The 15,025-nt window shown below is 40.7% G+C and overlaps 1 protein-coding gene across 1 annotated transcript in view; it reads right to left on the reverse strand.

Annotated features, from left to right (window-relative positions):
• DACH2 (dachshund family transcription factor 2) overlaps positions 1–15,019 on the reverse strand; it is a 246,351-nt gene extending 231,332 nt beyond the window's left edge. The window contains exon 1 of the mRNA XM_015626682.1: positions 14,608–15,019. Coding sequence (XP_015482168.1) covers positions 14,608–14,888 — 281 coding nt within the window. The 5' untranslated portion in view covers positions 14,889–15,019. The remainder of the gene's footprint in view (positions 1–14,607) is intronic.
• Positions 15,020–15,025: the final 6 nt, after the last annotated feature.

The raw sequence follows: 15,025 nt of genomic DNA on the forward strand, positions 1-15,025 counted from the left end.
CTCTCAGGGCTATCACCTGGTATGAGTTGGTTTCTTCACCTCATACACACTGATAGTTTGGGCCCAATGTGGGAATGGGCCTTAAGCAGGAGGATCTGCTTATAAAGGCATAACTTGCAAACACCAGAATTAATAGGAAAAATAAACTGAGCAAGCTGGGCTGTAAACTCTTGAAGAAATCAAGGCATGATTATTTCATATAAATATCCTTAAAATATACATTTATGATAGCTTAAATATCTAAATTTAAAGGATTTTACTTAAAGGGAAACTCCATAAACAAGACACAGGACACTGAAGAGATGAGCACCCTCTTCACTTGGACACTTGCACTTCTATATTAAAATGCAAAGCTTTAAGTTTCTTTAACCAGTTTCTTTTAAGTATTCAAAAAAGAGAGACTGAGGTATGTGAAGTATTTAACAGGCTCAGGACATCTACCAGTACAAGGACAAGCACTCTGATAAAAAACAAACTACAAATAAACATATTCTGTCTTTCAAACCATTCTATTACTAAAGCCAAATGCAGAGACAGTTGCACTCATTGTTTATGAGAACCAGAAGAGAAAGTACTAAGTTAATAACAATAATAATATAGAATTGAAAGTTAATATGGAAAATTATGGGCAAAGATCAGACAGAAATCCTCTTAGGAAAAACAGCAATAGAACAGGGCTAGAAATAGCACAGCAAGCCCTTTATTATTGCTTTTTGAACACATACACAAATTTATCTTGTACTGCTATAGTACTTTCAGCAGTTTCATTGTCAGGTCCCATTTTCTGCTTCCTCCGTTCTCCCCTTCTCCTGATTCAAAACCATCCCTTTAACACATCATTCCTAATTAGATGATTAGTGCTTGGAAGGGCAGGAGATAAGTCATTTGCATAATTTAATCATAAAAAGAAGTTAAAGATACAGATTTTGCTGTTCGTTTGTACAATTATCTTCACCAGCCTGGGGGGCTGAGATATTAATGTGATTAAACAGTATTTCTGCAAACAGGCAACTGTGTGTCCTCTATTAAAGCAGAGCTGGAGGCAAATGAAAAATTAATTTTAGAAGACAATCAATTTTATTCTACATGACTGTAATAAATAACAGCCCATCTGCAGACAAGTCATTAGGCCCTGGGAGGCTACACGTGTCACAAAGTCTAAATGACACACAAGGCCGAATTTTCTACCAAAACCAGAGTCATAAATAGCCCACCAATGGCCATTCCCCTTCAGAGATGCACAGGATCTCCCAGAAAAGCCAGGTGCACCTGTGAATTACTAATCACCAACCACCATTTGGGCTTGTACAGCATTCACACAAATACAGGGGCTTGGTGCTTTGCCCTTCATGATGTTTTCAGTCTTTCCTGAATTCTGAAAGAATAAATCAAGATTTGGCTAAATAGACAGGATGCTCCCTATGATGCCATAACCTTCGTAAAATCTATGTGCTAATTAAATACATAATAATTAACAGTTTACTACTTTTTAAACTGTTAAGGTCCATGAAATTATTTTTCACTATTCCATACATGCAGTCACCTCCACTTAGAATATTAAAATCCACACCCCAATTAAAAATAACCTAGTCTCAAATACATGAAATATTATGCTCCAAGTAAGGATTTCTGAATATCAGCAACGTACAATATATGCACAGCAACAAGTTTCCAGTATTCCCTATACTAAAATGGTTTGCATTTATCACCACTGGTAAACAATGGAAAAATATTCCTATTCACCCTGTAATCCCTGATTCTTGACAAGGGTTTACCAGGTAATGCAAATAAACATCTCTTGACTCTCAATACTCCTGGCCCATGTAGTGCCTTCCATCACAGAAATGCAGATACACAGATCTTCACTGGAAAGGTTTGGGAATCTACTATGCACTTTCTCTATAAAAATACGTGGACTTAATTAATAAAAATCTATCCAAACATGAGATTCACTAAATACACAGGGGATACAACTGATGTCTCAAGGATTGTTTCATTATTGCACTTGCAAATTTGCATTAAATGTTTCCTGATGTGGCCCTCAAATTAAACTTACATATTAATTCATGGCTATGCATGGAGGTTTGGATGCTTTCTATGCTACTGATCCAAAAATCAGTGAAAACACTTGGAAGAGTGGTTCTATAATGGTTCCACTGCAGGATTTCACCTGCAGTGAGTCAAAAAGACAAAGCAAAGCAATCTCCTCGTCCATGAGAGATCCAAAGCCTTTGTGTTTATTCAGTCTCCTCTGCAGTCCTACACAGAAAGCACTGGCTGGGCCAGGACATTATGAAAAACCAACAGTAAAAGAAAGGAACTTTCAAATTTTGCCCACAATCATAAAACCAAACTAAGCAATCAACCTAAACACTTTAGCAAAAATACTCTATGCTCATCTACTGTGTGTAAACTTGTTTACTTTCACTCAAATTCTCATAGCACTAGATACTACAGGGGATTATTCTGGAAACAGAAGAGCGAACAGCAGCATCAAAAAAATCCAAACAAACACCAATGGTCAAGAAAATCTTTAACTTCTTGAGCTTAAAAGACTTCTAAAGTTTTTAAGACAACTCAGTAGCCAACACAGCAATGAAACCTGCGAGTGGTGTCTGCTGCTTGTGCATTGAATTATTGCATTGTTTTTGTGAATGACAGGTCAATCTAGATGAGGAAGAAAGATGAAGCTGTGTGGCCTCAAGAACCTGAAGATGTCAAAGAGAAATTCTGTGACAGCCAAGGATGGGGGAAAATGATTCCCACAGAACAGGCATGTTCAGACCCTAATATAACACACTACTTAAACGAAATGCAGACCTGGTAGAATAATCCCCTTACACAGCTGGCTTACATGTGAGACTAAGCAGCAGAGATGCTCATCCCAGCCAGGCATTTAATTTGTTAATAGCTAAATTCATAAAAAAACAACAAAAATAAGGCATTTATACTATCAGAAACATCACGTGAATGAATAAAAAGTTCTCATTAAGAGTTTCTATCCAGATCAGAATATACCAGTGTTAATAACTCACTTAACTGACCTTCCCTCAGTGAACACAAGTCCTTAAACACTGCTTTAAAAGTCTAATGCCATAATCTGAACTATTCTATTGCACTCTCTGCATTACTCAAGAAAGATGATTAAAATTAATGTCTCACAGGTATTTTTTGTTTTGCTTCCACACTAGCTTGAATAGAGATTCTTTCCTTTAAGAATGAATAACTAAGATGAAGCAGTTTATTACAGGGCTCTGATTGTGGGGTGGGAGAGGGACATGCAAACTAAATTTTGAAGAAAGCATATCAAAAAAGGGCAGGGTAAGTGGATGACCAGAAACCCTCTAGTTAGTTAACCCTCATGTAAACATGCAAGAGAAAAGTCATTCATGAAATTTCAAGACAGAAACGTTTGTAAGCTCCAGCAAGAAGAGATTTGTTTGAACCATAAGTCAGTTGTGTAGCCAGTAAAGCAATTCATAAAACCAGAGCAGAAAGAAGTGACGGTGATGCTGGTTCTGAGACAAGAGATGTCAGCTCATACAACAGCAGGATCAATTAATGCTCTCCAGCACTGCTGACCACGAGAACAAGTGAGGTTTGTAGTGTGTCACAGCAACAATTCTGGCCAAACCCTTGCTGAGGGCTCCTGCAAGAGGCACTGTGGCTGTTGGGAGCAGCACATCAGCACCCAGCACACACCTGGAATGCAGCACAGGAGCAGAAGGTGCAGACAGCCTGTACTGAGCTCTCTGCAAACAGTCAGCCAGCCTGGGAGAACATAAAAATCATTTTGTAATGGCAGGATGGCTCAACTCAAGGGATTTTGGTAAGTCACCTATTAGATACGTGAATTGTCTTATCAAAATACCCAACAAATAAAGCCTTACAAGCCAAAAGACTCCCCAAACCTCCAAATACATCTTTCAGCAACAAGCTCGTACAACAGAGGGAACAGAACACCGAGTTCATTACCCTGGGTCCTGTTTCAGTATCCATATTCTGCTCCTGTCTACCTGCCAGTATTCTACCACCTTGCTCTGCTCTGGATTTTTATTGTTGGTTTTGGGAGTTTTTGTGTGTTTGGGAAGGGGGTTTCAGTTTTTCTTGTTTAGACATGTATTTCAAGTCTCACTGCAAAGACTCAACATTTTTCCTGCTTTTCTATTTTCAGTATTATCTCAGCAACTTTTTAGAAAATTGCTCTCCTTCAGCACACAACAACATTTAAAAGTATGAGGAGGAGAGGAGGCAGCTGCAGACACCTGCAGCCCTGAAGAGAGATGCCTTCATCAGCCTCACAGAAAACAACAGGGATAACATTTCACAGACACAGGACATTCTCTGATTAACTGTTATCAAAACAGTCTAATAGCTAGCATGTAAAACCTGCACTAGGCAAAAACAACCACCACACATGTAAGAAAAAGCATAATGCATAATATTTTAAACATGCTGATTAGACATTCTAAATGAAGCTCAAAATATTTTTTCTTTCAACTAGCTTTATCTTCTTAATTAGCAACTCTTAAGTTACTGTAACATACAAGTAACTAAATCCCCCTACTGGCACAACCTCTGTGTCAGGAGCTTTCTTTACAGCCACCTTTATTTAATTGCAGATATACAAATATTCTTCTCTAGGGATGGTAGGGAATAGGACATGTCAGTTCCTCAGCACACAAACAGGATTTCAGGAAATCATTTGTGAGACAGAGATGGCACAAGATGACATGGTAGGTTCCCAGGAAGGACAAACACAACAGCAGAGTGTCTGTACTGACCTGCCTGAGTGACTCCTCTGCAGGGCAGTGACCCCAGCAGTGGCTGCCTGTGACATCTACTCCCAACTCCCATGGAATCCAGCCATGCCAATAAAACCTTCCTTCCACAGCACAGTTATTTCTACTCTGCAAGTAAGTTGGTCAGAAAGGCTAAATCTCAATCCTTGCAAACCACTCAAAATCTAACTGGAGACAGCTCAGGACAACCAACTCCAGTTAACTCTGCTGAGACAGAGGAACTGGTCTAGACCACAGAATCCCAGAATGGTTTGGGTTGGAAGGGACCTTAAAGCTCATTCCACCCCCTGCCATGGGCAGGGACACTTTCCACTAGCCCAGGTTGCTCCAAGCCCTTGTCCAGCCTGCCCTTGGACACTTCCAGGGATCCAGAGGCAACCACAGCTTCTCTGGGCAGCCAGCACCCTGAACTTGGGCCTTCTCCAGCTCCACAAGGTTTGCCCAGTCCCACTTCTGCAGCCTGTCCAGGTCCTTCTGGATCCATCCCTTCCATCCACAGTGGGACTACCTCACCCAGCCTGGGGCTGCTGCTGAGGGCTCCATACCCTGACCCTGTCCCTGTCCCCAGGGGCTCCATCCCCCTGTCCCCAGAGTTAAAGAGTACCCATGCCAATCCCGACCCTGGAACTCCACTGCTGCACCACACAGATACCCAGCAGCTGATTGCAGCTCTGAGCACAACCATCCAGCCAATTCCTCACCCATGGTCCATCCATCCAGTCCACATCACTCCAGGTTAGAGACAAGAATAGCCATCATCTGAAAAAGCACAAAGATGACCTCAAGAGGACCCTACTAACCTCAACAATTCTGTGATTCTGCAAAATATGTAGATTTGGAACTGTATACACAGCGTGAAGTAATTCTGATGGACATTTTAAAATAAAAAATGTTCTGTTTTAATTCCACTGTCCATTCAGGCTTGAAAACAGGAAAGAAAAAAGTCTTGGTGTTTTGAAGATTTAAAATACCACAAGGACATAGCAGGCTAAAAGTTCTCTTGCCACAGACTGGACAGAATTGATCTGCATGCTGAGAATGTTACTCACTTACAGGGCTATGACAAGAATAAAAAAAGCCTAAAGACTATAACTAAGGACTCCAAGATAGCCCACATGGCCCTGTAAGTTTATTTAGCAATTTTAGTTCATGCCCATAGCAAATGGAATTAAAACTAAATTTTTGGATTGTTCTGAATTCTCCCTCACCAAAAAATCAAGGTTGATTTCCATGGTTGAGAGAGCTTTGGAAAAATCCAGAAGTTAAGTTTAAATCACATCATACATAAATTTGTGTGTATGTAAACATTTTATCAATGAATACGTGTATATCTTAATTTTATAAAATCCAATATTAAATGTAACTCCCACTTTAACTTTCAGGGGAGCTAAAATGCATTATCTAATAGAATATGAAAACTCTGATCACAGCAGCCTATGGAAGTGAGGAAGACTAAGAACAGTACATGCAGAATGCTGCTGAAAAACAGCCCCTGAGATTCCTTCAAAGAAAAATCAGAGCTACCTCTGCTCAAAATACTGTCATCCTACCAGAGACAGAAAGGATGCGGAGGTGGCAATCCGAGGAGGCAGCACAACCTCCTGGCATGAAGCTCATTTCTGTCTCCGAGCACAGGAAACCCTCAAGTCTTACAAGCTGTATCAGGTTGAGTCTTGAACAGAATAACAGCAAGTGCACTGGTGATGCCCATTTCACATTGTCACATTTGGTGACACATTTCAGTACATTTCAGTCATAAACAGACTGGACTTACTTTTAGACCAAATAAATAGGTAACATCTTGATTATACAAACATTCTTTTCACCCAAAGCCCCTGAAGTAGTTTTTCATCTGTTTTACAGAAGGAGAACAATCAAGAAACTCTAAAATCATTACAGGAGATGATCTCGAAATTCTGGATCTACCCTACGCTTTGTAGATCACTCACAACTACAGCCCAGTGTTAAGGGCAACTGAACCATTTAACTGAAAAGGAAAAGTATTTCAAAATATTTAAGACTTCACCTGATTCACTGATACATCACAGAAGGCACCCAGCTCAAGGAGGAGAGTAAACTAGCTGACTTGTTGGGAAAAATGTGAAGGAACATACATTGAGGATCTTTTTAGTACTTACATTCCTATAAAATACATTTCAATACTTCAGTGACTATATGCCAAATTCTTAACTAATACTGTCACTGGAAACCTTCAATTAATGACAATATTAATGGAGCTTTATGTAGCATAGATAATAGTGCACATGCATAATATAGCAAGATAGCTCAAGTTTTACACATCAGTTGTAAAAAGCCTATTAATAAAGAATAATCCAATAAAAGCTCTGTTTGTTAGGGCATTACCATACTTTTTAGTGTAAGAAAAAAAGAGTCTCCTTCTTAAATAACTACTAAATGCTTGAGATTCTAACATATTGCTGCAAGCTATAATGGTTATAACTGTTAATCCAATACACCTTTTATACAAACCCATAAACACACGAGTGGAAAAATAGCACAGATGTTCATCTCTAATGCAATTTCCATTCAATTTCCTAAGTGCAGTCCCTGTGTGCAAACTAGCTTAACGTTATGTTTAGCTTGCAAATTCTTTTAATAAATAATGAATGCAATAAAACTGGTAGATCAATGGCAAGCTGAGAAATCATAAAAAAGCCTTTTGTGCTCATGCTGTTGCCGATTTCAAACTTTAATCCAGCTACAGATCAATAGTACTTTTTCTTTTTAACCCATCCCACAGATAGCAGACGGAGGGGATGTAGGTTAAATGCCGGTACCAGATATCAATTTCCAGAAACTTGATAACATCAGGCACAATTGCAATCGAACATTTTATACCTTATCATAGGAGCAATATACACTGCTAAACATCACACTTTAAACTGCTGCACAGTAATAAAGGGAGCACATTAATTGGGTTTGGTTCTTACTTTCTGGAGAAGTGATATTTGTGAGTGAGTCACAAAAGGCTCTGACATAATCTATTTTAACGAGCAAAATGGGCTCAGCGGGTCAAGATGTACTGACAAGGGAATATAATCTCCCCACGCCTGCTAGTGACAATAAACTTTACACACACAAAACAACGCCACGGCTGCGCCACCAAGAACTAAAGGCGAGCAAAGAAACGTCTGCTTTACAGGATTCGGATATTGGAACCTTCTGGGGCAGGTATCAAAGTACATTAGTTAATAGGTATCGGTGTTTCTTCCAGGTTGTAGAAGGGAGGGAGAGAGGAAACCCTATTACCAAGTCACTTTGGATAACCCTGTTTTACCAAGAGGGAACAAAGATCAAAAGCTTGTAGCCCTGAGGGACAGTTCTAATATCAAGCAGGATAAATCTAAATCACTAAGAATTATTACTAACTAACATAGTTGTGCTTGGGAATGCAGGTTTAATCGGAACATATAAAAACCTTGCCTTGGCTTACACCAAAGGAACACAACCCAGACAGCAGGAACTCCGAAGTAGCCTCATTACATTTGGGTTTGATATTAGTACTGTGTAAGCAAATAATCATTAAAATCACACATTTCCATACACCTTCAGGTTTTATTACACTGATAATCACACAACAAACTTACAAAAGCAACCAGCTGGGAACTTCCCGTGTATTTTAAAGCAAGGATTTGGATAATTTTGTTCGTAACTTCAGAAAATTCATAATTACCACATTTGGAAAGGCACAAAAGAGATTCAAGATCCTACATTCAGCAAATAAGAGATCAGACCCAAAACCACAGTAACACATAATTCTTTCAAAAGCAGGGTTCAGTATGTCCCACCTCTGATGAGAAGGGCTCAGATTCTAGAAACATTTTTAAGTTCTTTGCCCTTGTTCTGGCAAAAGGCCCCTGGCATGAAAGGGAAGTTCACCTCAGCAAAGTCAAAACAGAGACTTTACAGCCCAGATTTCAACACCTTTTTAATACTAATGCTGACAAACAGCCCTTACAAAACACCAATTCCAGCCTGAAAGCAGTGAAATAAACAAGACAATTCTTTAGAACATCTCATGAGGCTCATCTGAAATATTTACTGCAAAATTACTAAGGTAGGTAAGAGACCAGTTTCTCACTCTAAGGCCACTGCCATACAATAAAACATGATTCTTTAATTCAGTGGGTTTTACTGTGATCCTAAGTCCTACCAAAGTTGATTTTCCCTGCTTTTGAAACCAGTGCACAAACAAGAGGCTGCTGCATGTGCAGCCACAAGCCCCAGCGTGAGAATAATTCCCCATCTGCAGAGCTGGTCCCTTCTGGAGGCTTTCGGAGCATAATGCTATTGCCACACATTGATATATTGGTGAGAGAAAGGCAAATATAACAATGCTAAAGCTTAAACTCATTTGAATAAACTGTGAATTTCTATTACATATATTGTTTCCTTTATCAAATTGGAACTACTGGAGCAAGAACACCAAGAATGCCAACATAAATCTAGATCCGTTACAGCCAGTTTCTCCGATTTATTCTCAGAAGCCTTAAAGACAAAAAGTCAAAGTTCTTCTGTGTCAAGGAAAGATTAGGAAAAGGAACATTCCTGATAATTGTTTAAATGAAAATAAAAGCATCACAAGAGAGAAATCAGGTTTAACAAAATGACTGCACAAAGTACTATTTTATCCTCTAAAGAAAAACAAAGATGACCACGAGTGGTTTAGTAAACACCAAGGAATAAAAGCTGTGCATAGCCTACGTGGGAAACAGATCTTCATTATTCATGGCAGAGTACTTTGCACTTTGTGCTATCTTTTTTTCAGAATTTAAAACCTTTCCACAAAGACACGTTCCAGCCTTTTATGGTTTGTGTTCCACAGGTTCTGTCCAAGATAATGGATACCAGACTACACTGACCCAAAATTAACAGTGATCAACAACTTCTCCAACATATCTGGCTCTACATGGGGAGCAGTAGCAGAAACATAATAAACAACTATTTTAAATCTAACAAATGTTGAATCCAGACATACTTAACTTTAAAAGAAAATTCTTAATGAGGTAAAAAAAGAGAAAAAAGCCTTATTTCAGCCTGTAATCAATTTGGACACAACGATATTCTATTTATAGCAATACTTTTAACATGTTCTAGTCTTATATTATTTATTCCTATCATTCCTATTACAATGAAATATTAATGTTGAGAAAGTGGTTACTCTATTAAGGAGCTATCCTATGTTTAGATTTTAATATTGATCTCCACTATTTGGGAATAATTAATCATTCTGTAAGAGTCTGCATTTGCCTGTGTTATAATACAATCAGAAGTTTAGCATCTTCCCCCACAACAACGCCAGGATTAAATTTATATTTTGACCTATTCCTAAAGGCAATTTAGTTATTCCAACAGAAGGGGGAAAAGGGGATACCGCCACTTTAAAAGCTTCAATCTCTTTGACATTGCTGGCAGTGTATGGGAACATTAATGCATCTGTCATGATAACAAGCTAAGAATAACATCTAGACATCAAACCGAGCAGAGAATCCATCTGAAGTGATTCATTCAGATCTGTCTCATTGATTTATTAAACACAGGGCAACATCTGCAGCCTCACAGAGCCGCTTGGCGAAATTAATGCAAGATCAATTCAAATGGAAAAAAGTGCAAAAGAGATAAATCAAAACACAATTTGCATGCAGTTCCACAATCAGGCTTATTGGGTGCAAATGCTCAATTTTCCTCCCAAAGCAAATGAGTTTAAATGTTGTTTTATCTTTGTAGAATTGTGTGATTTGAAGTGACAGTGAAGAGTTCTGCAGGTTGAAATGGTGAAAAGAAAAAAAGGAGAAGAAATGCTTGCAAAGACCTTTTGAATATGCAACAAGAATATCATTAATACCTAATTGTTTAGCTTTTTTGTCTTTGCTACAAAAACACAGTATTTTTCAGTTGTAGAAGTCTCAGTAGAAAATTACATATGTATTATGCATATACACATGCAGGAATCATACAAATACTCCATTTTGGAGGAAAAGCATGTTACACTTCAAATGGGGAGCTCTAGTGCTGTGAAGAAAGAAGGGAATTTTAATCAAGGGTTCTCCAGATTAGATATGCATCTGATGAAAATATTCAAGTATTTTAGGAGTTTTGAACAGGCACAGACTTTAAAGATACCCAAAAAGAAAGAGGGATTTTTCCAAAAGCATAACTACACCGCTCAGAAAGTGGGAGAATTCCTTTCTCCATCTCCAGCAGACTCCACTTTGCCAGCGATCTGTGAGTGTTTGAAGTGAGCCTCCTCTTCAAGGAAGAGAAGGAAACTGAAAAACAGATCTCTATTTAAAAATGCTAACACCTCCAAAATCCATAAATTTGGCTGAGTCTGAATGTAGGCTAAATACCCACTTAGAGAAAGAAGTTTATGGACAATCAGATGTCCACATTTCCTATCAATATACAGGAAGCTGTGTGCAGTGCTACATGGCTGGATTGCTTTAATTATAATCTTGACATCAGTCTCCTAATAAAAGACAGAGTACTGCTGACTATAGGGTAGCTTTTAATAGTCAACATGACTAGACCCTCATTATCTCATAAAATTAAATGTCTGCATTTACTGCTTAAATTCATTTCTAAAGCCTTTTATTGTTTGTGAATAGCTGAAGTAATACAAAATATTAGCTTAACCGGTTACTTTAAATCATGAAAAATATGCCATGTACTGAAATGCTCTTTTCTGCAAAGTATTCTGACCATTCACTGAATAATCCAGACCAACACTATGCTTTTTCAATGGCCAGTAGCATCCATCAAATACAGAACCGTGTGGAAGAGGTTGTGATCATACTCTCACAATCCTGGTTTTCAGGACTGACATGTACTATCATAAACATGTTCTTACTACAGTTTTATATTTCCTTTTAAAAACAAGTCCTCATTATAGTTCTGTGTTGTTTTGGGTTATTTTTAATTAAGTAAATGCTATCCTTTACTATTAAATTTAATCAATCCTCCATAATTTAAGTAATATTCTAAGGTATTGCCCATCAGGAGCTAGATTTTGTCAGTATGCTGTACTCACTTGACGGTGGGACCTGCAATGAAATGAGCAGTTAGTTTATTTCACAAACCTTGCCTTGCAAATTAGACTTGCATGCTGCTGGCTAACAAGAATCATTTTAGGAACATTCTGTAAAGATGTGAATGAAAATCTAAACAGTGCATGTGAACGTATTACAGAAATAGACAGGTGAAAGCTGCTGGACAGAGTAACTCCTGCTACAGAACGCAAACACCAAAAAACTTTCAGCCACGGGTGTGTTTCTCTGCAGCTCTTATGAGCTCTGTAGACAAACTCAACTTAAAAAATGCAATAGAGTAAGCAGGAGAAATAGATTTTTTTTTTCCAGTTATATATAATTGATGGTATGCATTCCAATTAAAAAAGTATCTAAAAGTGCACACCAATGTAAGAGATGCTGTTACAAGTCAATGACCAGTGAAAATAATGATACCCAGCATTTCTTACTGCATTTTTCTGGCAGCTCTTGAGTTTACTGCAACATTTCTACAGTATTCCAATAAATATATAAAGGGCTATCAATTAAAAAAAATATTAACTAGTAAAGCAATGCACAGTATTCTGAGTTGAGAGCAGTAATTTTAAAAGATCACGCATTTTCAAGCCTTTATTTTCCAAATAAAAAGTGTGAGCATGTCTTTTAACAGTTCTACTGTACTTAATTTGTTTGATAATGTGCACTGCAGTGCTTCCCAGGTCACTTCACAGCAAACAAAAATAATTAAGATTACTCATGTATTTAACTATTTTTACCCAACATTCTCTCCGGTAAGTATGGGTAAGTACTGTTGAAGGGAAATAATAATCTGTAAATAAAATGAGGTATTAAGCATTTAATTAGCATGACAGAATATAATTAACATTAAGTTACAATCCTTGAGCAAAGTTTCAGGTGTGCTGATAACGCTCCTCATGCGTTACACCTGAAACCACGAATGCAAAACACCTTGATGTGAGCAGGTTCTTCCAACCAGTGGCATCTTCACGAGGCATAAAGAAACGAAATGTAAAGGGATCTGCTGTTCTTGAACAGGTAAAAAACACAACGCTTTCACAGCAGGGTGGGGAGAGTTGAAGCACATTCAACACGTGTGAGTCTGAGCTGAGAGCTCTGCCCTGCAGGATCCCCCTGGCACTGCCCTGCCTTATCCCCAGCCTTTCCCCAGGGCTCTGTTCCTCTCAGCCCCTCCTGGAGCATCACTTGGCTCCTCACCTTCAGCTCCCCAAGGCGCCCTTCCCACCGCTCCCTGCACTACCCATTCCCCAGCACGCCCCTCAGTCTTTGTCGACGAGGGAAAAAAAAAAAAAAAAAAAAGTTGGGAAATACAAGTTTTAAACATTTAACACTCCAGCATTTCGAGATTTTAAATCGCTGGTTGTAAGAGAGCAGAAATCATTAGACTGCAGCTACAGGCTTCATTATCAAATCAGATCCTGTATTTTCCTAATAAAAAACTTTGGCACGGTCACAGAAATTAACGAGATGCGTTTCTTTAACCATCAACTTTCATGCTAGTCGAGTCTCAGAAACATTTCACAGAAGCATTTACATGTTAAATGTGCCCCTTAGTAATCTAATGTATTTGAATATAATTAATGTAAGTCTCAGACCTTGCTTCCAAACCCATCACTTTAATAAAGCAGTGGGTGTGATGTCATCGAGGTGCCTGACATTGAAATAGGCAGCGGGAGAAGGAGCCACAGAACCAGAACGAGAGCAAGAAAAAAAGCACATAGTCCATATTAACAGATCTAGGAATTAAGCGCATCTCTAAACTGTCACCTGTAATATAAAGTGATTTGGAACAAAGCAAATATTGCACTCAAGAACGACGCCTGGTCTGCTCCTGCTTCAGCAGCGAGTGCAGGATCAGGCCCCGCACTGGCACGAAATTAAGTTATTAAAAATAAAACCCCCGTTCAGTGCTAAGCAGGTCGAAGCAGCGACACAAAGCCCACAGTCACTGAACGCTGGCGCTGCAGGTCGGATATCGCACCCAAAGCTCGCTGAAGCGTCTGTAAAGAAAGTTTGCTGCCACAGAAAGCAGCAGCACGCTGACATGGAAATGTTTCTGGAGACGTCCCTCACCAACTGCTGAAGCAGGGAATGGCATCTCCAAAGTCCCTGCCTTGCACCCTGCCCCACGGCACCAGTGTTCCTGCCGAGCCCCGAGAGGGTTTTGTGTTTATTTAGATCATTATCATTTCTAAAGGCAGCAGCCATGAGGTCACAAACCAGGATTATAACCCCGAGTATGCAGGAGCCAGCGGGGATCCGGGGGCTCGCTGACCGAAGCCGGGCAGGGGCTGCGGCCGCTCCGGAGCTGCGGGAGCGGAGCCGCTCCGGGGGCACCGGGACCCGCAGCCCCCGCCCGGGCACCCGGCAGGCACCGCCCGCGGGAGCACAGCCGCGGGTCCCAGCGGGACAAAAATAACGGAGAAAACTTTTGGGGATTCGGGTTGGTTTGTTGTTTTGTCTTTGTCTGTTTTAAAGAGCGTTTTCGGGAACTATCGGCTTTCCCTGTTTGGAGAAAAGTTTGGAGACCGGCGCTGGTGCCGCTCCGCTGCCCGGCGGTCCCGGCCATGGCGGGGGCCGATGGAAGTAGGCAAAGTTTTCCGTGCCGGCACCGCCGCACCCCAGCCCCGCTCAGCCCCTCGGTGCCCCCCACGCCCCCCTGCCCCGGGAGCCGCGCCCCCGCCCCCGGCTGCGCTCCCCGCGGGCCGGCCGGGGGCGAGAGCGGAGCCTGCGCTCACCTCGCGTTGGTGCAGTCGTTGTACAAAGTTTCGAAGTCCTTCCTGGTGATGAGCTTGCAGCGGTTGACGCCGGGCTGGATGGCCCCCAGCCCGCGCAGGATGCGGACCTGCTCCACCGTGCACACCACGGGCGATATATCCAGCCGCTTCAGCTTGGTGTAGACCGTGTGCAGCCCTCCCACCAGGTGCTTCAGGAAGAGATCAAAGACCTGCGGCAGGCAGATCAGCTCCTGCCCCTCCACGAGGAACGAGGCCACCTTCACCCCGTGCAGGTCGACCATCTTACACTCGTTGCCGCCGCCGCCGCCGCCGCCCGCGCCGGCCCCGCCGCCACCGGCCGAGAGGAAAGTGTTGACGAGGCTGTTGGTGAGGCGCGGGGACTCCGCGGGGCTGGAGTACAGCGGGTCCGCCCGGAACA

Source organism: Parus major, chromosome 4A, assembly GCF_001522545.3.
Source record: "Parus major isolate Abel chromosome 4A, Parus_major1.1, whole genome shotgun sequence".
NCBI classification, from domain to species: domain Eukaryota; kingdom Metazoa; phylum Chordata; class Aves; order Passeriformes; family Paridae; genus Parus; species Parus major.